At 39.1% G+C, this 27,680-nt stretch overlaps 5 protein-coding genes across 7 annotated transcripts; all 5 read left to right on the plus strand.

Moving 5' to 3' along the window:
• Positions 1 to 359: 359 nt before the first annotated feature.
• On the plus strand, positions 360 to 4,660 carry ftr86 (finTRIM family, member 86). 2 transcript variants are annotated; one of them, XM_028045076.1, is made up of 11 exons: positions 360 to 1,057; positions 1,240 to 1,335; positions 1,415 to 1,648; positions 1,767 to 1,929; positions 2,005 to 2,100; positions 2,222 to 2,272; positions 2,374 to 2,415; positions 2,560 to 2,595; positions 2,683 to 2,745; positions 2,848 to 3,050; positions 4,118 to 4,660. In XM_028045076.1, the coding sequence occupies exons 1-11, from the start codon at positions 548 to 550 to the stop codon at positions 4,451 to 4,453; spliced, it is 1,830 nt and encodes a 609-aa protein (XP_027900877.1). In that variant the 5' UTR covers positions 360 to 547; the 3' UTR covers positions 4,454 to 4,660. The 2 variants fall into 2 exon arrangements, with proteins under 2 accessions (XP_027900877.1, XP_027900876.1); XM_028045075.1 differs by having other exon boundaries at positions 361 to 1,057; positions 2,362 to 2,415.
• Positions 4,661 to 5,313: 653 nt separating this feature from the next.
• LOC114161646 (complement C1q-like protein 2) lies at positions 5,314 to 6,941 on the plus strand. The gene is made up of 4 exons (XM_028045083.1): positions 5,314 to 5,400; positions 5,689 to 5,799; positions 5,885 to 6,025; positions 6,127 to 6,941. Exons 1-4 carry the CDS (start codon positions 5,394 to 5,396, stop codon positions 6,561 to 6,563), a joined length of 696 nt encoding a protein of 231 aa, XP_027900884.1. The 5' UTR covers positions 5,314 to 5,393; the 3' UTR covers positions 6,564 to 6,941.
• A 2,268-nt stretch (positions 6,942 to 9,209) lies between these two features.
• LOC114161351 (complement C1q-like protein 4) lies at positions 9,210 to 10,590 on the plus strand. Its single transcript, XM_028044570.1, has 4 exons — positions 9,210 to 9,325; positions 9,409 to 9,513; positions 9,593 to 9,733; positions 9,813 to 10,590. The coding sequence occupies exons 1-4, from the start codon at positions 9,319 to 9,321 to the stop codon at positions 10,244 to 10,246; spliced, it is 687 nt and encodes a 228-aa protein (XP_027900371.1). The 5' UTR covers positions 9,210 to 9,318; the 3' UTR covers positions 10,247 to 10,590.
• Positions 10,591 to 14,533: 3,943 nt separating this feature from the next.
• cbln18 (cerebellin 18) lies at positions 14,534 to 17,292 on the plus strand. The gene is made up of 7 exons (XM_028045097.1): positions 14,534 to 14,639; positions 15,673 to 15,772; positions 15,994 to 16,173; positions 16,257 to 16,415; positions 16,507 to 16,595; positions 16,691 to 16,771; positions 16,882 to 17,292. Exons 2-7 carry the CDS (start codon positions 15,673 to 15,675, stop codon positions 17,005 to 17,007), a joined length of 735 nt encoding a protein of 244 aa, XP_027900898.1. The 5' UTR covers positions 14,534 to 14,639; the 3' UTR covers positions 17,008 to 17,292.
• Positions 17,293 to 21,561: 4,269 nt separating this feature from the next.
• Positions 21,562 to 27,634, plus strand: tagln (transgelin). Of its 2 annotated transcripts, XM_028045098.1 has the most exons (6): positions 21,637 to 21,781; positions 25,059 to 25,101; positions 26,190 to 26,378; positions 26,458 to 26,629; positions 26,714 to 26,816; positions 26,923 to 27,634. In XM_028045098.1, exons 2-6 carry the CDS (start codon positions 25,090 to 25,092, stop codon positions 27,059 to 27,061), a joined length of 615 nt encoding a protein of 204 aa, XP_027900899.1. In that variant the 5' UTR covers positions 21,637 to 21,781; positions 25,059 to 25,089; the 3' UTR covers positions 27,062 to 27,634. The 2 variants fall into 2 exon arrangements, with proteins under 2 accessions (XP_027900900.1, XP_027900899.1); XM_028045099.1 differs by lacking the exon at positions 25,059 to 25,101 and having other exon boundaries at positions 21,562 to 21,781.
• Positions 27,635 to 27,680: the final 46 nt, after the last annotated feature.

Raw genomic sequence — 27,680 nt, forward strand, 5'->3', positions numbered from 1 at the left:
GACGTCAGGCATACCTCACATAAAACTTGTTTTTCCTTTTTTTGGATAAGGGCTGGGTAGGAAAAATAATTAGTGATTAAATTCCCGCAAAACCCCCTGAATTACGTCATTGCTGCTTAGTGCCACTTAACCAGTTTGTCTTGTTGGCTGTTTTTTTTCCCAAAGTGGGAGAAAAAGTGTTCCTCATTTATTTTCATTTCCAAAAAAGAGAGTTAAACCAATTGTTAGTTCGAAAATTTCAAACATTTATCCCAATCATGTTGTTTTGTGAATTTTAAAACAATGATTTAGATGGTTCAGGCTAAAAGTCATACTCTCAAACGATTGACAAACACCAGTGACATAATGGGAAGAAACTCCACCACACCTGTTCTACAAGCCCCACCCCAAGCTAAGGAAGCTTGAGTATTTCAATGGCAAGTGACTCAAGTCAACTGTCATTTTACTATTTTGGTCCCTTGCTGTCCTTTCTTTTTGCTATAAGCATTGGTTTTTGTAAACCGTAACATACTTCTTCATTGATACCTTTAAGACCTCAAGCATCATCATGGCCTCAGCTTGGCCTGAAGAGGAGAACTTTGCTTGCTCGGTATGTCTGGAAACTCTGAAAGAGCCCACCACTCTAACATGTGGACATTCCTACTGCTTGAGCTGCATCGAAAACCACTGGGACAAGGAAAACAACAAAGGTCAATATAGCTGCCCGCAATGTAGGCAGCTCTTCACTCCTCGACCTTATGTGGCCAAAAATATGCTGCTTGCACAAGCCATGGAGAAACTAAGAACAAACAGCATAAAGCAAAGCAACATGGTAGGCATCTATTCAGCTGAACCGGTGATGCCTGTCTACTTGGATGTCATATCGAATATTGGGCCCAGGAAGGGGAGTGTGTACCCTCAGCTGCCTTCGGTGGAACCCAGTCTCTGCCCTCAACACAAGCAACCACTGGATTTGTTTTGCCATGAAGACAAGGAGTGTGTGTGTGTGATGTGTTGCCAGGATGGACACACAGGACATCGTGTGGTTGGACCTCAAGAAGAAAGAAGAGAGAGACAGGTATGTAACCAGCAAATGTCATTTCCACCTTAGTAAAAGAGGTTAGTGTGCTTTGTGCATATTTGGTGAGTAAAATAAAGATCAGAGAAATCACAAACTATCTTTATTTGTCTCTACTTCTGATTTGACTGCACTGCAATCCATTTATTCACTTTGTCTACCAAACTTTGATGTGTGTCTAGAAAGAGCTTGTCCAGATGCAGGCAGAAGTACACAGGAGAATCCAGGAGTCCGAGAGGAATATCATGGAGATCCCGCATGCTGCGCGTCAACAAAAAGTCAGTGAAACTCCTTGTTGATTTTCTTCAAGTAGATATTTACAAAGGCATTTATGGCATCTCTCATGTCTCTCTCTAGGCCTTGCTGCAGGCCCTTCAAAGGGAGAGCTCTGATTTATTTCCAGAGCTGGTTAAGAGTCTAAATCTGACAGGGACACAGGTTGATGAGCTCCTTATTGCTCAAGAGAGGGTCTTTGACGAACAAGTTGAAGCACTGGTGAAGCGTTTAGAGCAAGATTTATCACAGTTTCGTCAAAAAAGTGAGGAGCTGGGCAGGCTGGCTTATATCCAAGATAATATCTCCTTCTTGAAGGTAAGGAAGGATGGCTCTAGAAAATAGTTTCATTTTCTTTTCACAAAATATTCAAAATGTTAAAATATTAGTTGCTATGGTTGTTCTATCTGATTCTTTCCAATGTTTTTCTCTCAAGAACTTCCTCCTCATGGAGCCGTTGGGGCAGACTGGTGCAGCAGGACAGTCTGGGATTATTCAGGAGGAAGGCATGGTGGCTTCCATAAGATCAGTCATTAAAGAGCTACAAGAATCCGTACAAAACCTCTGCAAAGAAAGTCTATCCAAGATTGTCAAAATAGGTCCGATTATTTTCCTCATAATTGTTTTCTCTTTTATTTCTTGATTTGTTGATGACTAAAAGTTTATCTTTGTAGTGAGTCATGAACCCATGGCTTCAACACCCAACAGTGTGGCAGCAGCAAGCACAGTATCCGCTGATTATTCTGGTCAGGCCGCTGCACAGGTTTCAGGTTTGGAAACCTTTCTTCCTGTCCAATGCTACACAGAATATTCTTAAATTTGAAACAAATGTATTTTAAATGATGGGAAAAGGACTTGTTTCTTACAAAGTATTATTTTTCTAATACATAGTCTATGAAGAAATTGATGTTTCTCCACCTCCACAACCTATACAACCTCAGTGTAAGTTTCTAATGCACATAATACGGATGTTTTTGTGTTTTTCTTTTTTTCTTAAATCATGCCAATTCTCTGTATTAAAATTGTCATAGTTTCCTCCAAAGTACGTGAGTCTTCAAGATTCAGAGGATCTATGAGTCATCAAGGTAAGATTAGAACAAAGAATAACAGGGATGATGTTGCTGTGCTGATGATTGAGCTTATGGAGGTGAAACTTGTTTCAGTGGAATATTTATAGATAATTTTTAATTTTTTCTCTTCCCCTATCTGTTTTGGAAATGGATCTCCAGCAAACCCTCCACCTCTCCCACGTTTTAGGCCTCAAGGTACATCTACTTGTAATGCATCTAATCTAAAGGTCACGTTTCACTTACATTGGTTAGTAATGCATCATTATGAATTTGTTGTTGCAGTATCTGGAACATCAATTAAGCTTGTGAATCCAGAGCCACAAACAAGAGAGGAAATGTTAAAATGTGAGTCTGTTTTAGTCTTCAACATAAAGTACAATACATAAAACTGAAATTAAGCATTCTAAATGTCCTTAGGCTTCATCACAATGTTTTCTGTTTTTCTAGTCCGCTTTGAACCAACCATAGACCCAAACACAGCCTACCGCCACATGAAGCTGTCAGATGATTGTCGGAAGGTCACAATGCGTGCTGAAAACCTGAATCCACCTGACCACCCTGATCGCTTCTTCTTCTGGAGACAAGTTCTCTGCAAAGAGCCCCTGGCAGGGAGCCCTTACTACTGGGAGGTCGAGTGGATGGGCCAGAGGGTGAGTCCTTACACACAAGCTTTAAATGCAACTTTGCCCTTAATTTATGCCTTGCTGATCATAATGCTACCAATGATTGTCTCAGGCATCAATGTAATGTTTGTGATTGTTTTTTGGAGAGGAATGTTGAGACATCTAGTGGATGGATTGCTTTTAATATCTTCCCACAGTCTGTGGTCGTGTTCACATTTAATTGGAAAATTTTAGATATTTATGGGTAGATCCAATCATGTCCCTAACCACCTCTATTTTGCCTTTTTGCCAGATTGCCCATTTCTAATTTGTCCCTAATTTCATTACCTGCTGTCTGTAGAAGCTCTTGCGTGAATAGTGTCCAGGGAAAATCTAAAATGTTTCTGCACCACAGACTTCAGCCAAGTTTGACCAGTTGGACAAAGTAGTTGCATACAGTTTTTGCATTATGGAACAAAAAAGGCCTTTCAGGCTAGAACTTGAGATCATAATTAATTGGTTTTTGCTTGACTGTGTAGCTTCTAAAAAAAAAACCTTCTGTTGTGGATTTCCTTACAGCTGTGTCCAGCTGTAATTTATCTTTACCATTGTCTTAAAGCAACACTTACTGGTCTGTGCTGTCTTCATGGTTTTGTCCATGAAGCACTGGTTTGTGAATTTCTCCAGATTTTGTGATAGACTGTAACTAAAATATGAAAAAATGAGGACAAGTTTACTGATATAGGTTCAGTTGTATTGAAGAGCAAAGAGAGTAAAGCCTTCTCCTTTACCCTTATTCATTTCATGCACAGAAAATATTATTGCATGGATATCATTCAATTGTGCCTTTCTAAAACTTATAAAAATGCAGACAAATGATCTATTCTCTGTTTCAAGAGTGGGTGTCAATTTTCAATTGACAAATAAGCAATAACATGCGAATCTGGGCACAACTGGCAGATTATATTTGTTGCTGTATTGATTTTTTTTTTTCTATCCTCCAGGTGGTTCTACCACCTGGTGTGAAGGGCCATATCACACATCAAAACCTACTTACGCCTATGATTGCTTGGTTTTCTGTTCTCTCATTTGTTTCTGTCTATGTAACTTTGCAGATCACCATTGGCGTTGCTTTCAAGGACATGGAGCGCAAAGGCTATGACAACAAAAGCCGTTTGGGTCACAACGCTCAGTCCTGGAGCCTTTACTGGTCTGGCACCGGCTACTCCTTCTGGCACAATAACCAGGAGAAACTTCTGGGCTTGCCTAAGGCTACGCGGATTGGCATCTATCTGGACCAGCATGCTGGGATTCTAAACTTTTACAACATCACCAACAACCAGGCTCACCTCATCCATCACTACGAGACGCAGTTCACTGGGCCACTGTACGCAGGGTTCAGGCTGGGCGCCGGAATAGGCGACTCTCTGACTATTTGTCAACTGGATTGAGTTCTTGATTCTCATAGATTGGTTGCTGTGTTTTTGATTATTCCAACTAAAGTTTAAGCTCTCAAAATGTCTTGTGACCCTGACATGCATGAAAATACTTAAGACTGTGCAATTTCTAGAATATTTTGTGCACCAATCTCATTGTGACTTGAAGTTTAACTAAATTGTTGAAAGGCAATGAAATAAAAAGCATCTTATTTGAAACTGTTTTAGTTGTTGTTGTTCTTAATAATTGAAAAGCAGCCCCAGCAGCACTAGGAGAGAAACAGATCCTCAGCATGATGCTACCTCCACCATGCTTGACTATTGGTTCTTTTTTGTTGATTGAAAAGGCTCATGATAGTGCACTGTTATTGTTGCCAATAACCGTCTGTGTCCTTAACATTTTGCTTTTTCTTGAAAACATCTGGGTTATGTGAGCTGCTGAATATCTTTTGGTCATTCATCCTTGCAGGAGTTGATTTTTGAATAATGCTTATTTTTCTGCTACTCATTCCAAGTGGATGTTAAAAACCTGATGTATATTGAGGACAATGACACTACAGTTGAATAACTTTCAACTTGATTTTTTTTGTACGCTTCTGACCCAGCACAGTAATTGTCAAATATTCCAAAAACGGAAATTCCCCGGCGGTCCAGGAGGTTGGACACACTGCAGCACTGTGAGCGATCCAAGAGATTTGTGCGTCTCTTACAAGTGACAGATGATACCTGAACAGCATGAGGAACAAAGCCCCAAACTATGAGGAAATGTCAGGGACAGACAGTCCACAGGGATGAAGAAATCTATACTCGCACATCGGGTTTTAAAGGCAAACGGGAGGGGCACAATGAGGAGGAGCAAATAAGGAGGAGCTACACAAAAATATATATTCTCTGTTCCTGTGTTATTGGTGAATACCTTTCTCCTCCTGCAGAAGAATCGGTATCATTTGCCATCATGAGAGGTGAGACTTTAATAGTTAGAGCTTGATAGACATGAATGCTGGAGTGTAACGTTTTATAGTTGTAAATTACAAATGTTAGTATTAATGATAAGTAAGAAAATTAGATTTGATTAAAAGTATAAAATAACACACAAATCTAATAGAAAAAAACAGCTCATCTGAAAATGTATGCTTCTTATAAAAAGAGGAAAAATGTGTCAATTTGATGGTTATTTTGAAATATGGTTCAAACTTTAGAAAGCATTTCTGCAAATGTTTCCTGATTAGTGCAATTTTTTGTTGTTTTAGCGGTTGTTCTGATGTGTCTGCTGCATGCAGTTTTTGGTCAGGATCAAACTAAATTCAGCTGGAGTGGACCTGTCATCACACAACCCACTGCAGACCCCAGTCTAAACAAAAGTGGGTTAAATGCCTTTTTAGACCGAGTCCCTACCAAGTTTTGCCTCCTAAGCTAGCGTTTGTATGTTTTCTTGTATGTGCACAGTATGCAGTAACAACCAAGCGGCGTGTGGCTGCTGTCTGATGCAGAAACAGATGGAGAGGATGGAGCTGGTCTTTAATGTGACAACCAAAGAAATGAGCCAGCAGCTCATGAACTCTAAGATGACCCTCAACAACATCAAAAGTGAGTGTATACACCAAGCAGAATACAGCACAGAACCATCATGGCCTTCTGATCCTTTTAAGCAAATCTTTTTCTGATACTTGTTTTTTTTTTTTTTTTAGACAACCGCAGCGCCTTCTCTGTCGCCCTGAACAACGAGAAAACTTTGACCTGCTTCGGCCCCATGACTGAAGACAGACGGGTCCCCTACAAGTACATCTTCCTCAACCTGGGAGACAGCTACAACGCTCAGACCGGCATCTTCACCGCTCCCAGCTCGGGTGTCTACAGCCTGGCAGCCACCGTCTACAGCCTGTCTCCTCTTGACCTGCCCCAGGCCACCTGCGCCCAGCTGCAGGTGAACGGCGTGGCCGTGGCTCCCCTCATTGAGAAGAACGGACTGGACAGCGAGGACAGCAGCACCGTTGTGATCGCCAGGCACCTGAAGGCCGGCGACCAGGTGTCTGTCAGCCTGCTGAAAGGGTGCAACATCTGCGACGACACCTCCCACTATAACACATTCACCGGTTTCCTGCTGTATGCTGCTGAGACAGCGTAGCTGCCTCTGGCGTTAACGCTGCTAGATGACATCTGTTCAGGTTAACAGTCGTGAGTTCAATGCTTTGATCCGTTGTGCTCAGTTTCCTGTTACCTGTTGTGTTTGAGGCAGTCTGCTTTCTTCTGTATGCCATGCACATAAATTGTTAGCATCATGTCAACTGAAGAGTAAATATGAACAAATAACGTAGCTGTTGTTTCTTTTTTAAATTGAGGTATCCTGGATGTAACTTTTGACCCTGTTCCAATGAAATGATCTGATCTGAGTTGCTTTCATTGTTCAGATACAAATAAACTGGACTTGAACATAAAGCTGTCATTCTGAGCATAAATTTGTGAGCAAATAAAACAACAATAAAAAATGAAAGTTCACACTAAATCCAATGTTGCCAAAGCTATGATTTCTTTTTTCTATTTCTACATTTTGTGACATCACAACCATGAAACACAACCTACTTTGTTGTGATTTTATACAATAAATCAACAGTGTTGGACATAATTGTGAAGTGAAATCAAAAAGAGATGTTGCTTTTTACATTTCTTGCTAATTAAAATTTGAATGGTATGGCTTGCATTTGTTGTGTTCAGCCACTTTCTACTCTGATACCCTTAATTTAGACCTAGGATAACTTCAAAAGTCATCTAATTGTGAACTAGGATTGACCTAGATCTAGCTGTTCTATGAAGAGTCTTCTAGATTTCTCAGAGAACATTAAAGAACAAATGTAATGGAGACTAAGAAATACTTTAAATATTGCTGAAACAATATTCAAAGCGTCTCACAGAGCACTGTTGAATCCATTGAACTTTATAGGCTACATGCACTATAAACATGGTGGTGGCAGCATTATGCTGTGGGCCTGCTTTTGTTTAGCAGAGGCCATGAAACTGGTCCATGTATGCAATATGAAAATAATAAAGTGGATGGAGTTAAATGTAGGGAAATCCTGCGAGAAAATCTGTCCATGGCTGCAAAAGATTTGATGACAGCAAGACTCTAAACATTCAGACTGAGATGCAATCACAACCACACAACCACATTTCATTATAGCCAGATTTACCACTTTTGCTTTCTTCCGGTGTAGAATTATGATGCATGTATCACATCAATGATGTAAAAGTGGGATAAAATGTGACATAAACATTCAGACTGCAGTCGCTTTGAAAACTATCAGATATATCGAATTTATTTTTATTGGAAGTGGCACAAATCAGATTTTGGAGGGTGAAAAGATTGGAATTAGGCTGTTCAAGCTGCTGTGAAAACGTCAAACGTGGTCAAAAATTAGATTTGGGTTGCATTTTCCTGCTGTGTGAAAGTATCCTGGAGACTTTGACCAAAAATCAAGAAGCCATAACTGGAATGAAGATGTCTCTGTTCAGATTTTTATTATCAAAAACATATTGAAACATGACAAAATGTGGAAACAAGTCCAGACCTTTTCACAGCATCTCTTGTTATCAGTGACGTGCGGTGAGGTTCATAGCTGGTGAGGCACTGACGTCATCAGAATCAGATTTGCAAATAGATGCATAGATTGACAGCAGTTTACAGGTTATGTTTCACTTCTGCATCCTTACACATACAAACTGTAGCTCACAAAACACACATTTCCTTAAAAAACAAAACAAAATAAATGTTATTACTGTCTTACCTAAGGTAAGACAGTAATAACATTAACATTAATAACATTACTGTCTTACCTGCTTCGATTGAAAGTCCACTTGAGAAAACTTTTTTAGTGTTGTAATGTAGTCATTCATGTCGAAAGTCGGGATGAGCGAGAGGAAAAAAATCACTATCTCTATTATAATCTATCGCTGCACTTGACTTGCTTCCCGAATCGTTTAGCCTAGCTCGCTGTCACTTACTCGGCAGTTGAGGAGTGAACAAGACGAACGTCTGGGATCTTGAGCGCCCCCTGCCATGAGGCAAGAGAACTGCCTGCCTCACCTCGAACCTGTTCTCTGCCGTTTATAATCGCTCATTACACGAAACACGTTACACAAACACAGTTGGTGACAAAAAGCACTGTACATTATATACATAAGCTAAATTATTGGAAATAAGTTCACATATTAAATTTGTTTAAACCATTTTATTGACGCCGTACAGCAACATGCTCTCTCCGCTTAGCAGCCAGCGCAGAGCCAGGGGTTGCGCAATCCAAGGTGAGGCAGAGCTCGCTGCTGCCTCACCGGCATCGCTTCCAAGCATTTGAATGGGAAAATAAAAAAATTCAGCGATTTTGAACAAATAAAAATCGAAATTGGTGAAGCTACATGAAAAATAAATATTTTTTAGTGCAAACCACCGGATGAATATAACAATTTAAATTACTTTATGATTATATATTTTCTTTCTTTCCATGATGGCTGGTGAGGCACTGCCTCACCTGCCTCCCCTGACCGCACGTCACTGCTTGTTATCTCCTGGTGTGACAGAACCAACACCTCCCTCCAGATGATATATGTGACATGTGCCCTGCATCGATAACAAAGAACTTGAGGGTGTGTTGCTGCTTCTGTGAGCACCCAGTGATGAAAATACCCCCAGTTATACTATTACAAAGGCAAGAAAGGGGCCCGATTAAAGAAGAACAAAACAAGGTGGAGCAATTTTAAAGGAGGAGAACCATAAATGTGAGGTAGTAAGGGAGGAGCTCCAGAAGAACTATATATCCACGATTATTTTCCCCAAACAGTCACTTCTTTCACTTTATCCTTCCTCTTGAAGCTGTCTGTATATCACCAACATGAGAGGTGAGATTAACACACAACAAAAGAAAATTTTATTACAAAGCTCGACAACTGCTCATCTATCTTTTACTTGTTTTTCCCTCCAGCTGTTGTGTTGTTGTGTTTGCTGCATGTGGCTCCTGGTATGAGTCAGTTCAACTGGGAAGGACCTGAGCGAGTCGCTCCGGACGCCGTCACCAGTTCAGCCAGTGGTGAGGACTTGTGATTGTGTTTTTAAGATGAATGTGTGCATCTTCACCTGGATGGACGCTAAATTGTCTTTGTGTTCAGCCTGCAATGTGGATACGCTTTCATGCGAATGCTGCAAGATGGTGCGTGAGACAAAGCAACTGCAGACGTACTTTAATACAACTTTAACTAATTTGGAGAGGGAGTTAGATAAAGCAAACCAGACTTTTGTCACTCTTCAAGGTGAGAATCACTTTCTGAAGATATTTAGATAAGAAATCACTGTTCTACTTTCTAATTACTGTAATCTTTTCTTCTGCAGGCAGCCGTGTTGCCTTCTCCGTCTCTCTGTACACCGGAGACACCTTCAAGTGTTACGGACCGTTTGGGGTCGACACCATCATTGCTTACCAGCACATCTTCATCAACCTGGGAATGGCCTACAACATGGCCACTGGTATCTTCACTGTCACCTACCCTGGGGTTTACAGCCTGGCCGTGACCTCCTTTAGCGACGCTGGTTCTCCTGGCAACATTCTGGCTGTCTGCACCAGCCTGCAGGTCAACGGCCAGATAGTGGCTGGATCCAGAGAACTCAACAGGAACGACCAGGAGGACAGCACCACCATAGCTGTTGCCCTGAAACTGAAAGCTGGAGACAAAGTGTCAGTCAAGTTGGCCAAGGGATGCTACCTCTGTGACGATTCGAACCACTATAACACTTTCAGTGCCTTTCTGCTTTATGCTGATGCATAAGTTAGGGAGTTTAGTTTCCTCCTCTGTAATGACATGTAGGCGCTTACATTACTATGTTCTAAGCTCTTTGAGGGAAATCATATTTTAAATGTCATCCTATAAGCTTTCAGTCTGGGCGATCTGAAATCTTCCTGACATAAAGCACGACTAGCTTAGATGTGTAACATCTTATGTTTTTCCTCATCAGATTAGGACATTTCTTGTTTGATTCGAGACTCAAACCCATAAATCCTCCAATGACTTTAAGACAAAGTTTCCTTTATTTGTGATTTTCTTTTAATCTGAGTTCTTGTGTATTCTCAACAAACAAGGAAGTGTAAAAACAATAAATGCTGGAATTTGAACATTGGTTTGCTGTCTTTTTTTGTTAATAATTGATGTTTTCTTTGCATATAATAACCAAATCTCTGAACTTTTCTTACAAAAAGATAATGTCTTCAAGAAGCCATTCTGAAAGACTAAGATTGAAGTATAAGATGTGTTAACATATAGTAAAACATGTTTAGGACATCTAAAATCATGGTCTTTCGGGTGGATGTTTGGTAATGTGTTAACATTATTAATAAATCACTAAAAAAAATCCTATCATTGAAGGTTAAAGTATAGGGTATTGTCATGGTTCAACTTGCACTGTGAAGATTATATACAGCTCTGGAGAAAATGAAGAGACCACTAAAAATGATTCTTTTCTCTATTTTTTCTTTTTATAGATTTATGTTTGAGTAAATTCAACATTGTTGTTTTTATTCTATGAACTACTGATAACATGTCTCCAAAATTCCAAGCATAAATTTAGTATTAGATTGCAGAAAATAAATAACAAAAAAGATGCATTGTTTTCAGACCTCAAATACTGCAAAGAAAAGTTCATATTCAACAATACTAACGTTTTAACTCAGGAAAAGTTCAGAAATCAATATTTGGTTGAATAACCAGGAGGCTTTTGATGAGGTTCACTGCAGTGGGCTCTTCATTTCTTCCAGAGTTGTAGCAGCTGGTCAACTTGGGAATGGCCTACAACATATGAGACGAACATTAAATACACCCCTAAAACGTCCTGCTTTTAACATATATAATACAATTTTTATAGATGATTGCAATGTTTATCCGTTTTTAATTAAAATACATCCCATCTTTTTTTTCTTTAAGTATATAATATAAATACTCTTCAAATTCGGGAAAGACAAGAGACACATCATACAAGTAAGGCAGACTTTTGTTGAGTTTCATGAGTCAGAAAATAGCTACAAAATTAGCTACTCGCTTGAACTTGCCCATTTTAAATTCAATTGTTTAAAACAGGTGTAGATGTGACACAAAGGGCGGATGGGAATCAAAATTGTTTCACCTGGATTTTATCTTCAGGGTCATACTTCAAAATAAAGAAGTCAAACCTACATTATGTACAGTACAAACAATATACTCCGATCCAAGGAATGTGCAACTGAGTAGGATCATTTTTATAACCTAGTCAATATTAAATGGGGGAAAGAAATCTTAATCGGCATTTCACTATCGTGGTTGGGTTCATCTCTAGTGGTGATGAGAGAGCACACAAGGAAGAGGTCACCAGGTTGTTTTAATCACAACATGGCCATTAAAGAAGCGATGGTTGAATCCAGAAGGATAACCGTCAGAGAGGAATGTGTGGAGAAGGTGGCCAGCTTTACATTCCTGGTTATACACATGGATACAGACTTGAAATGAAGATCTAACGCCACAGTAATGGTGAAGACAGCTTTTACAACAATGCTGTAACTCTAATTTATGATTCTCTTTAAAAAGGACCATATCAAATACAAAACTATCATTTTTATCAATAAATTTTTCTTTTTTCTTATTTATAGCCGGACTATACACTTATTTCATGCTCTGTGTAGTATTGAGTGGTTTGTTGTCACAGTATTTCTCTGTGGGTCAGTACATTAATTTCATTGTAATACTAAACATTATATGTTGGTACAATGACAATAAAGATATTGTCTCTAAATCTAAGATTTGATGACTATTTCTAATGGTGAAATCATTTTGCTAAGTGTTGACCAGCATTTAAAATACCAGTGTGACCACTGGTATTATGATAATTTATTGTCTTAATTAACTCCAAATGCTTGAAATTGAGTGGCCATCCAAATTTTTACATCTATGGTATTTAAAGAGGGGTCTAGACTTTGACAGTCGCCTTGTCAGTGGATTCTCATGAATGTAGAATCCATTTATAATGTGTAAATTATGACTCAGGTGTAGGACAAATTGTTAAACTGAAACTGGACAAAACTCATGGCTTCTCCTGCAGGAAAAGTTGAAAAACTTCAGTTTTGACACTATTGTTGCTTTTATTTTTTCTCCTCTCCAGGGGGTCTTTTTGTGGGCTCTAGTGTCCCTTATAGGCTGACAGGCTGACAGGAAAGGGGAGAAGACATGCAGCAAAAGTCTCCAGGTCCGGGAATCAAACCCACGACAGCCGCGTCGAGGACTCAAGGCCTCCAAACGTGGGTCGCGCTATCCCCTACGCTACCACAGCACGACCTATTGTTGCTTTTTAATACAATTTGATTATTCTTGTTTGATGAAGAAGAAGAATTAAAAATGGCAAATGCTTGTACCTTAAATTCTTTCTGCTACTTAGCAAATTGTCAAACGTCCCTGTTAAGGCATCTCAAATGGACCAAAAAACATCATAATTCAACTGTGGGGTTTGAAATCTCATCCCAGGATAGAAAACAAGAGATCGGTTTTACAGTAGGTCATTACATGAATCGCTTGTTTTGTGAAGAGGTGTGCAAAGCCAACAAAAAGCACCTAATACATCCTGACCTCCATCTAGTCGATAAGAGCAGAGGAACACAGGAAAAAGCAAGAAGAAACAGGTCCGCTGATGTGGGAATCAAGCAGTGAACAAACAGAATAGGCAGGTCACTGTCCCAAAAGGAAAGAGAAGCTTTAAAGCTGCTGAAAGGAAACACCTTGCTGTTAAAAGGAACTACTGGAACAACGATATTGACCTTTGATATCTGTTGTATCCTAATTTAGATGCTTGGTTTTGCTACTACAACCTTTCTCAAATAAATTCATAATCACAATCTAATTTCCTGTTAGTGTTAACATTTTAATTTATTTTTATTCAATATTTGAATTTTACTCAAACCTGGCAAAGCTTAGAAGTCAACAAGTAAATGATGATGATCAGGATTTTGACTGAAACGAAACATCAGCTCTCTTTTCTATCCAGAGCGAAATAAAAGTTATTTTCCTTTCCATTATTAAATTCTTATTTCAGGGCTATTCTTTGACTAACACTTAGCCTAGTCTAAAAGATACACAGAATAGCTCTAATTTGGCGCAAGTCAAATATACGCAACTACATAGGTTCATAAATTTTTAAAAAATCCTAAAAGCAACGACCAAGACACACAGTGATAAAAGCGTCCTAATAATATAATCTGTCAAATTTCATCCACTGTCTCAGTCCATTTCTTTCTTCCCATAGGTTATGCTCTCAAAATTACCTGGACACAATTTGTTTTCCTGTAATGGACTATAAGGGCCATTTAAAGGTCTGGTAACCTGTTCAGGGTGTATGCTGCTACTCACTCTGTGAAATAAGAGTCCTGAGCAACCAGAACTTGTCAGCTCTATTCTCTGATAGGCTTCAGGTGTCTCACTGCTTGATTGTGTTTTCCTGGTACATTTTGGACATCTATCAAATTTGGCTTTCCTCGAATTTTTCTTATGACAGTGGAAATCTATAGTAACACCTTGTGAATGGCTTTGACTGAATTAAAAGACTTGATAATTTTATTCACATGAATAGGGAGTGTGCCTTGTACATATCACATGTCCCGACCAACAACAAGAGATAATTCAGTGTCTGGTTCTACTACAATAACTGAGAAGAAAGCGATTATGGAAATAACAGTATCTGCCAAACCTCATCATGAGAATCAGGTGAAAGCGTATTGTTGCCTTATTCAGGCCATTATCGATCAACAGATAAACTATTTTGCTTTCTTAACAATTCTCTTCAGCGTCTTATGAAAGAACAGCAACCAGAGACTGATGTCCTAATAAAGGGTATTATGGGCCAAGCACAGGTGATTGTTGTTCTTTTACACCTTAGAAAAAATGAAATCCATCTTGGTACTATGTTACCATAGACAGACATGCCTTTCATTGTCAGGAGAAAACAAACATACAGTACTTTATTTAGTGTTTTTTAATTTACGTATGAGGAGGTGGAGTTACTGCTGGTCGCCACCTTTTTGGGTGGATCTCTTTTAGTCAATCAATAAGAGGCAACAGAGTTCCCTTGCTTTAAACTCTTAGTTTCACAAACTCACCTGAAATAGACTCAGCATTTCTGATCAAGAAGAGGGAGCAACCAAACAAAACAGTAAGTTTTACATTTCTGTCTCTGCTTAACTCACTATTATATCAGTTACAAGTTAACAAATGCTTGATAGAAACTAATGACAATAACCACTGTGGATCAATTTTGAGATAAAATATAACTTGAGTGAAATGTGTATTATTGTGACTTGGCTTATAAAAGAGCTGTACCATCCTTACTTCCCAGCATGATTTTAAAATTAACTTTTTCACGTAAAATGTTTATCATCCTTAAAAAATGGAATAAAGTAATTAAACAAGTGTATGAAAAAAGACTGACCCATAAATTTGATAATTAAGGAGAAAACACCTGGGTTGTAAACATAATTTAATAATTTTTGTATATTCTGCTGAAAGACAAACCAATTATTTGGTTTGGTTTTTGGTAAAACTTTTACTAACAAAAGATTCATAGTGTTTACCACTGTACATTTTCACAATTATATAGTATATAGCTACTATATATTATACAGTACGATAATACAGTACTATAATACTGCATTGTAGTATTACCTGTTTATATGACTATATGACCAATTCTTTGGTCATAGTGTTGATCCTGAACATAACTAGTATTAGCTTACATTTTGACACAACCCAGTGATATTAATATTATTATAAAGCATAATAATTTTATGCTGTTGAATACGCTATTGCTATTGAATACGTCTAGTTCAGGGGTATCAAAGTCTAGTCCTTGAGAGCTTCTATCCTGCAACTTGTAGATGCCTCCCTTCTCCAACGCCACTGAATTAAATTACTAGATTATTACTGGGTCTCTGTAAAGCTGAATGACGACTGATAAGTGAATTGAGTAATTTTATTTAGGTGTGTTGAAGAACATGTGCATAAAAGTTACATGATTGTAGCTCTTGAGGACTCCACTTTGTTGTTTGGTGTGTATTTGCCCGGTGAACAAAAACCTAAAACTTTAGACTTAAGTGGAAAAGTCAATATTTTATTACTATTATGATTTGTTTGCTTGTATGGTAAAATATGTTAATTTTTACATGCTTCTTTTTTCCCCTTTTTCCCAGATGGATGTAATACCGTTAATGCTCCTGTTGGGGTCGCTGTTTCTCTGTGGCCGCGTTGAGGCCCTCTCCTCTGCTATGGACGTTCTCAAACAGGATGCACGTAAGCCACAAACTCTCATCTGGTTTAATTAAATTTGAACTTCTTGGTGAAATTGTTTATTACATGATTGCTTCTTGTCTTAGTTTTAACAAGATGATACATTTTAATGCTCTGAAAGTGCTCTATAAAGAAGATCTGATCAAATCTCACGCATCAATGATGAAAGCATGATGATAAATGTCAGGATACTGATACTGACTGTGATTTTCCTGTTTTTGCAGTTAAGTGGGACATGTCTCTTACCTGCAGCAAGTGGGACTGCGATTGTCCTTTTAACCGTCAACGTGGTTGCTGTTGTGCTGCCAATGAGATGTACCAAGTAGAAGACGAGAGCTTCGTCAGGATAAAATGCTTGTGGGAGAAAATTATGTCCCTGAATAGCAGAGTAAATGCACTTTCAGGTACACCAATGCTTAAAAGAATCAAATATTGCATGAGGGCATGAAAGTGTAGTTGCCGACTAGTGTTTGATTTTTCTACTCAGGTGGTTTCAAGGTTTCCTTCAAGGCCACCATGAATCAGAATATAGCCATTGATATTCCTGGATCTACTGAGCGTTGCTTTGGTCCTTTCAATACCAATGTACCGATCCCTTACACCAACGTAGCGCTCAACAGTGGCAATGGCTACAACCCCTCACTGGGTAATAAGCACACCAGGAAGAAGTAATCTGAGCAACAATGGAATATTTTCTGACGCTAAATAAAAAAAAAATACTTCCCTTCTTTTTGCAGGTGTCTTCACTGCCCCTTCTCCGGGCGTTTATATGTTTTCTTTCACTGCCTTCTCTTCCGTTGGAGTGGATGGACGCCTGTACCACAAGGTATCCCTACATTTCAAAGTGAAAATTTCTCTTCTGAGCATCTTGGTTGATCCGTTTGTGTTTCCCTTCTTCTGTGATGTCTATTGCATGTGTAGGTCCAGCTCATGAAGAATGGCAAGATGGGGGTCAGCGTATGGGAGAACAATCGAGAAGATATCGAGGACAGTGCCACTCAGGTTAGATGGGAAAAGAGTACTACAAAGAAAATGCATACATATTTTTGCTTTATTTATTTTTTACTTTTTTGCTGAATTTTGGTCAATGTGTTGCACATCTCTGTTTTCAGGTTGTGGTAATGGAGATGCAGCGAGGCGATCAGGTCTATGTGGAGCTGATGTCTGGAAGGAAGCTCTGCACAATTATGGAATACAATATATTCACCGGCCACATTGTGTACCCATACACTGAGTGACCAACCAGCAGGACATCAAGGGATCACTGAAATCCACTTGTCTTCATACAACGGAGAGAATAAATTCTTAATAAAAATGATTGTTACTGCACCAGGTCTGTGATCCTATAGCTTGAGAACCTGTGCTGTAGTTATACATGTGATTACAGACAGTGAATTTGCAATGCATGAATACTTTCAATATATAAAAAATGTATTTTTGTGAATAAAGGACCAGAACAGGCGGTATAAAAACAAAACATGATATTTTGTTGATTTGGATGTAATAAAAACTTGTCTGAGTGATAATGATGATTTTTTCTGGGCCAACATAAGCATACAACCTATAAAGAGAAATGAGCAGCAGGCAGAGCTGTTGGCGGTTCATTTATGTGGGGCTAGTTAATGAACCAAACATACATGTGCTTTATAAACAGTGAAATTAGAGTATTGCAGGTGCATGACGCAAAGCATGCTATATGCAATAACGCTAATGAATGCCACAGTAACAATATTTGTTGTGGTTAATAAATAAGCTATGAACTGTTCATGTCTTTCTGTTTTATCTTCATAGCACACAGAGTCCAGCTAACAGTAGTTTAATCAACATTTCCATCTCGACAGCAAGGTCTGAGTGAAAAAGTTGCTTCTAGCTGACATCTGCTGTCTTGAAAAAGAAACAAAAACCTAGATTTATTTCCTCAATGTCTTGTTACAATTATTTTTGCCTTCTAAAGTATCACCAAATATGTAGCAGAAACAAACAGCTGGAATGGTTGATAGCAATAAATTCATTTTCAATATATTGTACAATCAGAAATACAGAATCAAAAATACTTTATTGATCCCCAAGAAGAATTTTTTAAAAATTTGTTGACAGTCCAAGAGTCAACGAATATTAGAAAAGATAACATATACACACAGCTTTTATGAAAATTATTTTTAAAAATGTCAAGTTATAAGCAATTTTAACAAAACCTGAATGCAAAATATAAGATAAAATAAAATCAAATTTGTGCATGGAATATGGAAATACATATGTATGTCTATAAAGTATAGATATACATATAAACACTAAGTGAAACACAGAGTTGGGTATTGTATAATCTGATGGGCGACAGGCAGGAATAATTTTCTGTGGCACATTTTGTTATAGTCGCTTGCTGAAAGCGTTTCTGTAGCCGAGCAGCACGTCATGAAGTGGGCGAGACACTCTGTCTAAGATAACATGCACCTTGGACAGCATCCTTCTCTCCAACATGAGTCCTGCAAAGTACCAGAAACATTTTGCTCTAGGGACTCAGCAGCTGCAAGTGTTAACTATTTTACAGTTTTTAGTCAAATAATCTGCCTGAGGCTCTCTGATTTACAAATTATCCTCTTCTTTAATTAAACTTTAACTAAACTAGCAGAATAACTTATGAAAGCATCTTACATTTTATAGTTCTTATTTAAATGACATTGTGAGAATATGCATATTGTGATCCAGTTGGTAAAGCTGCACTTGCAAATGAAATAATGTTTCTACGTGACGTATTTTCAATTTTTCATTAATGATAAATGTTAATAGCTGTTATTTCAGCTATAATACCACAGATGTGTTTATCCTTGTTGTAGTCTTCTACAGTCCTCAACAAAGCTGCATCAAAAGGAAAAGCACAAAAATGTCATCTGGTTCTACTCTACATCTCTACATCCAGCTGCTGGAGCAGGAATAAATGAGATGTCCAGAGGCGCATAAAAACCAGTCGTTACTGCACTGATAAAGCTGGCCTGGGTCTTGTTGATCGTTTTTCTTTCTTTTACTTGCAAGAGATACAGTGCTGCGCGAAAGCATGAAAACTGCTGGAACGTTTCTGCATTATGTATGGTTGTAAGCAAACACTGCATTGTGTGATGTTGGGAGGTTTTAAAATTGACCAAAACAAAGTGTGAACAAGGTGAAGACTGAATATTGAAAACTGCAACACATGGCAAAGTGAAATTTTAAACTCTTTTGCAAAACATTTAAGACACAGAATCTTACTTAACGGCAGAGCCTTTGTGAACGTCACTATTCGACTTTTCATCTGGGCCATTCTAATAAATGAATATGCTTATGTGTAAGATGTTCTGCCTTACAGTTGAAAACAGTCCAAATAAAACAAAACATACAGAGCATCCAAAAACTATTCACAGAGCTTAACTTTTTCCACATTTTATGTTCGAGCCATATTCCAAATTGTATTAAACTAACTTATTCCACCAAATTCTACACACAAATATCACATTATGACTATGTCAAAAATACAGAGATATATATTTTTTCATTTTTTGCAAATTTACTACAAACAAAATAAACAAAAAAATCTGATTTACGTAAGTATTCTCAACCATTGCAAAACACTTTGCTGATCCACCTTTGGCAGCAATTGCAGCCTCAAGTTTGTTTGAATATGATGCCACAAGCTGAACTGTCTTTTATCAGTTTTACTCATCCTTCTTTACAGTTCTTCTCAGGCTCCATCAGGTTGCATGGGAGACGTCTGTGCAGTCATTTTCAAATCTCTCCAAAAATGTTCAGATTCAAGTCTGGACACTGGTTTGGTCAGTCCAAGACATTCACAGAGGGGCACTGAGTCAGAGGTCAAGAGCTCTCTGGAGCAGGTTTTCATCCAGGATGCCTCTACATTAATCTTTCTCTCTATCCTCACTTTTTTTTTGCCATTTCCTGCTCCAGCAAAAAAATCCCCACAGCATAAATTTGGTGATCCCCATAGCACACCTGAAACACATTTCTTTTTTGTTTGACACAATGGGAAAGTCAAAAGAAATTAGCCAAGATCTCAGGAAGAGAATTCTGAAGTTGCACAAGTCCGGTTAATCCTTGGGAACAATTTCCAGATGCTTCCAGGTGTTGCTTTCATTTGTTCAAGCAATTTTACGCAAGTATAAACCTGATGGGAATATCCGACCGTCGTAGTGCTTAGGATGGAGACAGAGTCTTTTGGTCCAAAATGTACAGGAAAAAAGGAAAAAGACCTTGCATGGATGCTGCCTAAAGCTGGTAAGAAGTGAATTTATGTACAGTGAAATATGTTGTTCTGTACCGACACGGGCTGAAAGGCCACTCAGCATGGACGAAGTCATTATTCCAAAAGAAACACAAAAAGCCAGATTGCAAAATTTCAGCAAAGTATTGTGAGAAGCATGTGGAAAGATATCCAAAATGATTGACCCATGTCATACTGTTCAAAGACAATATCAAATACTGAGGAAATGTATGCAAATTTCCAAATTTTGAGATATTAATGAATAAATCTCGGACATATTCTTTCTCTCATTATTGAAGCATTTAGTAAATAATTCCCCTCCTGTCATGTGAGCTTCTGAGTCTGTCTGAAGATTTTAGTACCCTCTGTTAGGTTTTCTTCTAGAAGTGCCCTGTATTTAGCTCCATTCTTTCTCCCATTAACTCTATTCAGCTTTGCTGTCCCTGCTGAAGAAAAGCTTCTCTCCAGCAAAATGTTGCCACCACCACATTTCATGGTGTGGATGGCCCATTCAGCATAACGTGTAGTGTGCTTTCTTTCACACACAGCATTTTGCATGTAGACCATAAATTTTAACTTTGTTCTCACCTCACCAGAGCACGTTCTCCCTCGTGTTTCCAAACTGCAAACAGGACTCCAGCTCTCATTAATGCTTCCCTTTGCCAGCTCGTCAGTTTCGGTGAAACATCATATCTTGGTTGTCCAGCAGCTGTGCCAAACTCCTCTCATATTCAGATGATGGATTAACCAGAGCTAACTTTGTTTTAAACTTCCAGACAACTTCTCTGTCTCTTGTTCTTTATGATCCTGTTTGTTCACTGACGTCCTCCTGTGCTATTTGGTTGTGGTCTGTCTCATAAAACCAGAATAAAACACATTATGGTTTGGTGTTGTGACATGATAAAATGTGAAAAGGTTAAAATAGTATTAAAGGTTTTTCAAGGCACTGTGTATATTTTTGCAATGGCAGTTTCTTTTGTGTTTTGAGCACAGAAGCAAAAATCACACATGCAAACGAGAGTGTCATGCCAAAAGGCAGCAGTAATGGAAATGGAAGTGATGGAAATGTCATGAGCGATGGCTTGGCACACACTCACACAACACAACCCTCACAGGACTTACATGGAGTTCTGTGTCTTAATCTGAAAAAGATGAGTGTTTAATAATCTAATTTCTAGTCCTTATTCCTTTCCATCCTAAATGAGGATCATTATTTCTTCAACTCAGTCCTCTCAACATTTTACGTGCGTTATAAACCAGGACTTCATGTCTTTTCTAAACATTTTCCCTGTTTTCTTTTCATTCCCTTTCCCATCCACCATCCCGCAGCCTCTTTGAGTGATGTGTGATGTGGCGAAGGTATTTGGAGAATTCCCTCTGACCAAAACCAACGCTGCCTGACTGCTGTCTCCCTCCTCTGCATGGGAATGAGCTCTACCCAAATAAGGCAGGGCGCTTGGTCTTGACGTGAGGAGAAGAGGCGCAGCAGACAGGGAGAGGTAGTCGCTGAAAGGCCATGGCCTTATAAGGGCGAAGTTTCCTTTTTTTTCCCTCCTTCCCCCGCTCCCATTTTTCCTCTTTCCTCCACCCTGACTCTGTCTCTCAGTAGGCTAGTGAAGTCATCAGTGCCTTCTCCTCCTTTTAAGCAGGCATTTTTGGGAGGGACGTCCGTGCAAGCATATACAAACTCTGAGTCAAGCATCCGCACTTGTCCCTCACACCGCACCAGCAACCAGCTCCGAACTCAACTTTTCTCTTGCACAGTGAGTATACCTTTAATTCAGGTCATTTTTCAAGATGAAGCTTCCAAAAACAGGATTTGTGTCAGTTTTTAACATTTCTTGTCAACACTCTTACAGTGAGATCTCAGATTGTAAATGTGATGATGAGGCTATTATCTGAAGTTTTAAAAAATATATTGTAAAGTGGTGAAAACTCAGATCTAGTTCATGTTATTCTATTTTCATCCAACTTCTTTTACATTTAGTCCTAAATGTAAGTTCATGCATTGTAAAATAATTTTCCATGCAAAGCAAGGACAGCAGAGAAGCCATCATATAGTGCAACATATCTGCCTGTGTGACACTGACATAGCTATGTTTGCACAGGCAAATGATCCAATGCCATACATGGCCTTTGCAGCCAAGTGTTTATAGCTGCATGTCTGGTATGAAGATGCTCTGATGAAGATGCAGATGAATAGGTGAGGAAGAAAGAAATGTGACTTACACCACCATAGAAACACACTGCCTTGCATTTGTGAACACATATGGAGCTAGTGCCTCATTTAAACGGTTTTCTGGAATGTTTGCACTGCAGATAACTAGCAAATCATTAAATATGGCAGCACACTAAGAGTTTCCAGGAACAGCAGATATGTAGGAAGCACCAGCGGGCAGCCTCATTTTCTGAACAGCAGCAGGAGCAAGATAAGGCTATCTTTTCTGCCAATCTTGCAGCAGCGGATAAACAGAGCAGAAACCCTGGAACCAAGTATCCTTGTCAGCGCGGGGCTAGTTGGAGCACATCCTCGATTTCAGACTCAGATATAATACATCAAATCTGACCAAGCAGCAGTTATGCTATGTTTGTCAAGCTAATCAAAGCCGCAAAGAGCCTTGGCAGGAGGCTCTATAAAGGGCTCAGCTATGACTGGCAGATCAGGGGGAACAGCAGCAGTTTTTATGCTCAGCTTCCATAAACCAGAGCCAAACTACAGCAGAGCCCTGAAGCAGCAGCTCAGCATCCTCCACACAAAGCTGAGAAAACCGTTGGATTCATCCCATCAGCAGCAGCGTTGCACCCAGCACTGATCTGCCAAGTTATGCTGAGGAGAAAAATGCTTATAATGACTGTTAGTCCCACAAAACAGTTTGCTCAATCCAAATTCCTATATGGGTGGTTAGCTGGTTCACTGTGGAAAAGGCATAGCTACATGACTCCACGTCCTTACATGCCGCCACAGTTGCCACAGCCCTCACACGGGTTTCCTGTTCTGGCGTTAGGCACGTTTACCATGGCGATAGACAAACAGAGCAGAAAAACACGAGGAGGAGAGGATAATTGTGGGGACTGAGTTGATGCAGTAATGCTTGTGGGAATCAGCACTTTTAGATTTCTCGAAAATAGCACTTTTGAAGTGGGTTTTTTTTGTTGTTGTTTTTACATTTTAATTATAATGTTTTTATATTTTAAAGTAGATGACTTTCAATGACTTCAAACGAAATATTTATCAATCTGCACTCATGATACTGATTTATCACAATACGTTCGGCCTTGCATTCCAACAGCTAGCAGATGTTCTCTACTATCAAAACGCTTGTTAACCCCTGGGTTACATTACCATTAACAGCCTCCGGAGTGTTTCTTTTAGTAGCACAAAGAGCAACTGAACTTGTTGCAGCTGAAGTTGCCGCAACATTTTGGGTTGTAAAGTATGTTAGGCTGGACGTTTTCCCACATGCTGTTTTTAATAAGCAGACAACACAGGAGCTTGTTTAGCAGATAGTTCTGACTTATTGGACCCTAGGCCGGATGCCAAGCATAACAACAGGTCCCTGGATGCCCATAAACAGTTAAATAGACTTGGACTCACTTAGCCTCCAAAAGTCTTATGTAACCCTGATACGGTTGTCATGTAATGCACATTCCTGGCTCTTTTTCTCTTCTCTTTTTTTTCAGGCATTGTGCATGTAAACATGTCCCTACAATAAGTTCAGTCTATGCTATTTGCAGTTGTGGTTCACTGAGTACTTTATGACACTAACTACTGGTTGCCAATAAAAAAAAAGACAAGCTGAGGACCTGTCAGACAAGCAATACGCTGCAATACTGATTCAACAGAGATGAATGCCTGTAGGAGTGTGTGGGGCCTAGACAGAAATGAAAATGAATTCAAATATGTAAACTTGTGGCTTTAAGTTAGTGACTGTGTTGCTCAGCATGTGAGTTTAGTTTCGTGTGGCTTGGAAAACCACCACAGGAAAAGCACAATGTATTAAAGAGGGTTGATGGTAGCTCGCTGCGGACATTCTGGGCAGGAGTCCATTAATGGCTTTGGCACACCAACTCACATTGCAGACATGCAGAATGTCTTTACTTAACTTTGTGAACCTTATTCAGAACTAAGGAAAACTTATGTTTTAAGGTCTAAAATTGACTGATTCCTACCAGGCGCTGCTTCTTTTACCACTTTGTGATTTCATACTTTTGCAGTTTCGGATCATTTCATATGTTTATGGATTCAAAGGAACTGTCTACCCGAGGTCATTTCATACCAAACATTCATCGGTTGATGTGTGACTAGACATATTTTGGACCCACTTTAAGTGGTTTAAAGTAATCTGTAATCTAATCATGATCCTCCACAAAATGTTAACTTCTAACAGGAGGTCTCTTGGAGTTCATTCAGGTTCATCTCGAGTTACAATCTGTCCAATCATGTATAAACAGAGTCTGCTGTTCCCTACGGGGATCCAAAAAAAAAGTGAAGTGAAATCTTACATAATTTAAATTATATGTGCATGTTTACTTGTATTAATCTAAATAATACATTACCCATGAAAACAAGCTTACGCACTATAGGTAAGTACAAGTGCACAAAATAGAAGTAAGACAACCAAACGAAATGATAGTAAAAATTGACAAAGGAGCAAATTTACTCATACATTCTTAGATCTCATAATCGTCAAGTTACCCATTTAGCATACAGATAAATGTAGTAGTGAGCAAACGCAAATAAAAGTGTTTGTCCTCCAAAGTTGGAACCGCAGGGAGAAGCAATCACAAACATTGGAGTGTAAAGAAATCTTGGCAGAGTGACTGAGTGAGAAATGGAGAGAAGGCTTAAGTCTCACTCCAGATGTGTGAAAGTTGGCAACTCTGTATGTTCCAGTTCTTGGACACAATCGTTTCTTGCATTCCCACTCTAAATTAAATTCAGATTGTCCTCTAGAAACATCATGTCAAACCATCCAGAAAGAAGTCTCCTTGAATCTCCTCAAATTCATCTTTAACATCTTAACTCCTTAACCTCTCTAGGAACAGGAAGTTGACGTGTCCTGACATCAAGATGGCAACAAAGGTTGGATGGCGCTGATAGCATTCTGATATGCCTTTTGCTCTTGGCTGGTGGTCCCAAAAGACTATGAATTTATTTAGTCAGTATTTGTGGCAGTTTGCATTTGCTAACACAGAGTGCATATGTGTGTGTTTTAAAGGCAAAAGTGCAAAAATCGGATGGCTTTCTATAGTGCTCCTATTGTAAATCATTTTGCCCTAAACATCCTGACAGGGCAGAATGGAGTGCACTGGGAGACATGATGCTGTGAATTTCACTGATGAACATAAAATATTCAAACAGAGCAGATGAGCAGTTACACTTATCTACACGCTTCTGACCTGCATGTGGTCACTGTTTGTGCTGGTGAATTTTGTACACTGTATGCATTCATTGTGAAGAGAAACGTAAGTCTCAGAGGTATGCACTGGAGTCACATTTGGAGCCAAGTCATGAAGTCACAAATTGAATGAATGAAACAATTACAGAACAACTTGACTTTAATATGTTGTAGGCTACTGGTAGGATTTTGTACAAAGCTGCCACACAGCCAAGTGGTGTACACTATATCTACAGTATCTGCTGATACTTAACTTAGGAATATGCGCCCAATAATGCCTAAATTGCTAATTGCAAAGTGCTTTTTTACAAACTCCTTATATTATTTTATAGAAGCTGGGAAAAAAAAAAATTCTTAAGGCTTTTGAGAAATATTGTTTTTACTTAGATTACATTTGTGGCCAAATTTCTTGTTCAGACTTGTGATTCAATGTTTACGATTAGAGACATGCACAGTTTATTTATATAGACTCAACTTGAGATTTGACTCAAGACTTAAGAGGAAAGACTTCAGACTTAATTCACTTGCAACACTATGACTTGGTCTCATGTCTAGATGTTTTTAAAGAAGGTTTTCATGTTAGCAGTGGGGTGTCTCTTTTGGGCTCCATTTAAATTATGCAAACGCTATAGTTTGCATAGTTCTATAGTTTAAATAGAACTGTCTATAAGCATCCACTGTAGACCAAAAGCATATCAATCTGGAACATCACTGCACGACCAGTGGTAAGTATGCTAACGCAGCACTGTCATATCCACTTCTCATTTTCCAGAGTGTCGGCATGGCTAACAAAGGTCCATCTTACGGCATGAGCCGGCAGGTTCAGGATAAGATCGATAGCAAGTATGACCCTGAACTGGAACAGATCCTGGTGGAGTGGATCAGCCGTCAGTGTGGCTCTGGTGTGGGCAGGCCAGAGGCTGGCAAATTGGGCTTCCAGACCTGGCTGAAGGACGGATGTGTGAGTTAGCTGACCCTGTTTGACACACTGCTTTTAGAAGAGCATTCCATAATGCAAACCTCTCTTTGTTTCATGTTAGATCCTGAGTGAACTTATTAATAGTTTGTTTCCTGGAGACAAACCAATAAAGAAGATCCAGAGCTCGCCAATGGCCTTCAAACAAATGGAGCAGATCTCGCAGTTTCTCAACGCTGCAGAGAAGTACGGCGTCACCAAGACTGACATGTTCCAGACTGTGGACCTATGGGAAGGTTAGAATGTGTTACTGTGGTGGAAGCAGACCAGTCTTCAGCAAATGATTGGTACTTTAACCTAAACATTATGTGCTGGTACAGGTAAGGACTTGGCAGCTGTTCAACGGACCCTGTCGGCTTTAGGCAGCTTGGCCGTCACCAAGGAGGAAGGCACATACAATGGAGACCCCAACTGGTTCTTCAAGTGAGTCCAGTAAAACAAACGGAATCAAACAAGAGAGAGAAGAAAATACAGTAAACACAATTCTTTTCATTTTAAATGTGTGACATTTCTGGATGCTGTATTGCAGGAAAGCACAAGAGAACAAGCGAGATTTCAGCGACGAGCAGCTGAAGGCTGGGAAAAACGTGATCGGGTTGCAGATGGGGTCCAATAAGGGAGCCAGTCAGGAGGGAATGAGCTATGGCCGACCCCGACAAATCCTTTAAAGTGTCCAGATATGCAAAACCTCCTTAGCCTTCTTTTCCCCTGAAGCCTCAGATGCACTAGACATCCTCCAGGAGCCTTTGGATAACTGACTGCTTCTTTATGTCTTAACCTTCTGCTTTAGAGTCAAGGAACCTCCTTAGTCTCAAAACCCTGCCTTAACGTTCCTTTAAGTTTACTCTGGTGACCACTGCAGGACTCGGCATGCTTTCCCTACATCTGAATGTCTTGAGATGCAGCAATAACCAAAGAAATCCTTGTATACCAAAAGGCAATTTATGATTTTTACAGTGCATTGTTTATCAATTAGTTTCTCTTGAAATATTAACATTTTGTTATATTTTCTACATTTATAGAACATTGGTTCTACTTGCTAAGAAAGAAACAGTTTGTTTACAGAAGATTTAGAAGAAACTATTTCCAAATTGACAAGCACGACCAAAGGGTGTGCAGATACTCTTTAATTTTACTGCTACTATCGTTTAGTAAACTGCCACTTCCTACTTTGCTACACATGCTGTGTCAGTACCAACAGTTTTGTACATTGTCTTAATAAATAATGACTTTGACATACATTTGTGACTGTGGCTGGTTCAATCTTAATTGTGCATCCACATCAGC

This window comes from Xiphophorus couchianus, chromosome 18 (genome assembly GCF_001444195.1).
Source record: "Xiphophorus couchianus chromosome 18, X_couchianus-1.0, whole genome shotgun sequence".
Taxonomy (NCBI): Eukaryota; Metazoa; Chordata; class Actinopteri; order Cyprinodontiformes; family Poeciliidae; genus Xiphophorus; species Xiphophorus couchianus.

Excerpts from the sequence above, each read along its gene's own strand:
- ftr86 (XM_028045075.1), top strand. The coding sequence starts at position 548 with ATGGCCTCAGCTTGGCCTGAAGAGGAGAACTTTGCTTGCTCGGTATGT. Across the intron at positions 1,649-1,766 it reads ATAATATCTCCTTCTTGAAG|AACTTCCTCCTCATGGAGCC; the intron begins GTAAGGAAGGAT and ends TTTTCTCTCAAG. Across the intron at positions 2,746-2,847 it reads AAGAGAGGAAATGTTAAAAT|TCCGCTTTGAACCAACCATA; the intron begins GTGAGTCTGTTT and ends CTGTTTTTCTAG.
- LOC114161646 (XM_028045083.1), top strand. Across the intron at positions 5,800-5,884 it reads AGACCCCAGTCTAAACAAAA|TATGCAGTAACAACCAAGCG; the intron begins GTGGGTTAAATG and ends GTATGTGCACAG. Across the intron at positions 6,026-6,126 it reads GACCCTCAACAACATCAAAA|ACAACCGCAGCGCCTTCTCT; the intron begins GTGAGTGTATAC and ends TTTTTTTTTTAG.
- LOC114161351 (XM_028044570.1), top strand. Across the intron at positions 9,514-9,592 it reads CGTCACCAGTTCAGCCAGTG|CCTGCAATGTGGATACGCTT; the intron begins GTGAGGACTTGT and ends CTTTGTGTTCAG. Across the intron at positions 9,734-9,812 it reads GACTTTTGTCACTCTTCAAG|GCAGCCGTGTTGCCTTCTCC; the intron begins GTGAGAATCACT and ends TTTCTTCTGCAG.
- cbln18 (XM_028045097.1), top strand. The coding sequence starts at position 15,673 with ATGGATGTAATACCGTTAATGCTCCTGTTGGGGTCGCTGTTTCTCTGT. Across the intron at positions 16,416-16,506 it reads TGGCTACAACCCCTCACTGG|GTGTCTTCACTGCCCCTTCT; the intron begins GTAATAAGCACA and ends TTCTTTTTGCAG. Across the intron at positions 16,772-16,881 it reads TCGAGGACAGTGCCACTCAG|GTTGTGGTAATGGAGATGCA; the intron begins GTTAGATGGGAA and ends CTCTGTTTTCAG.
- tagln (XM_028045098.1), top strand. Across the intron at positions 26,630-26,713 it reads GACTGTGGACCTATGGGAAG|GTAAGGACTTGGCAGCTGTT; the intron begins GTTAGAATGTGT and ends GTGCTGGTACAG. Across the intron at positions 26,817-26,922 it reads GACCCCAACTGGTTCTTCAA|GAAAGCACAAGAGAACAAGC; the intron begins GTGAGTCCAGTA and ends GCTGTATTGCAG.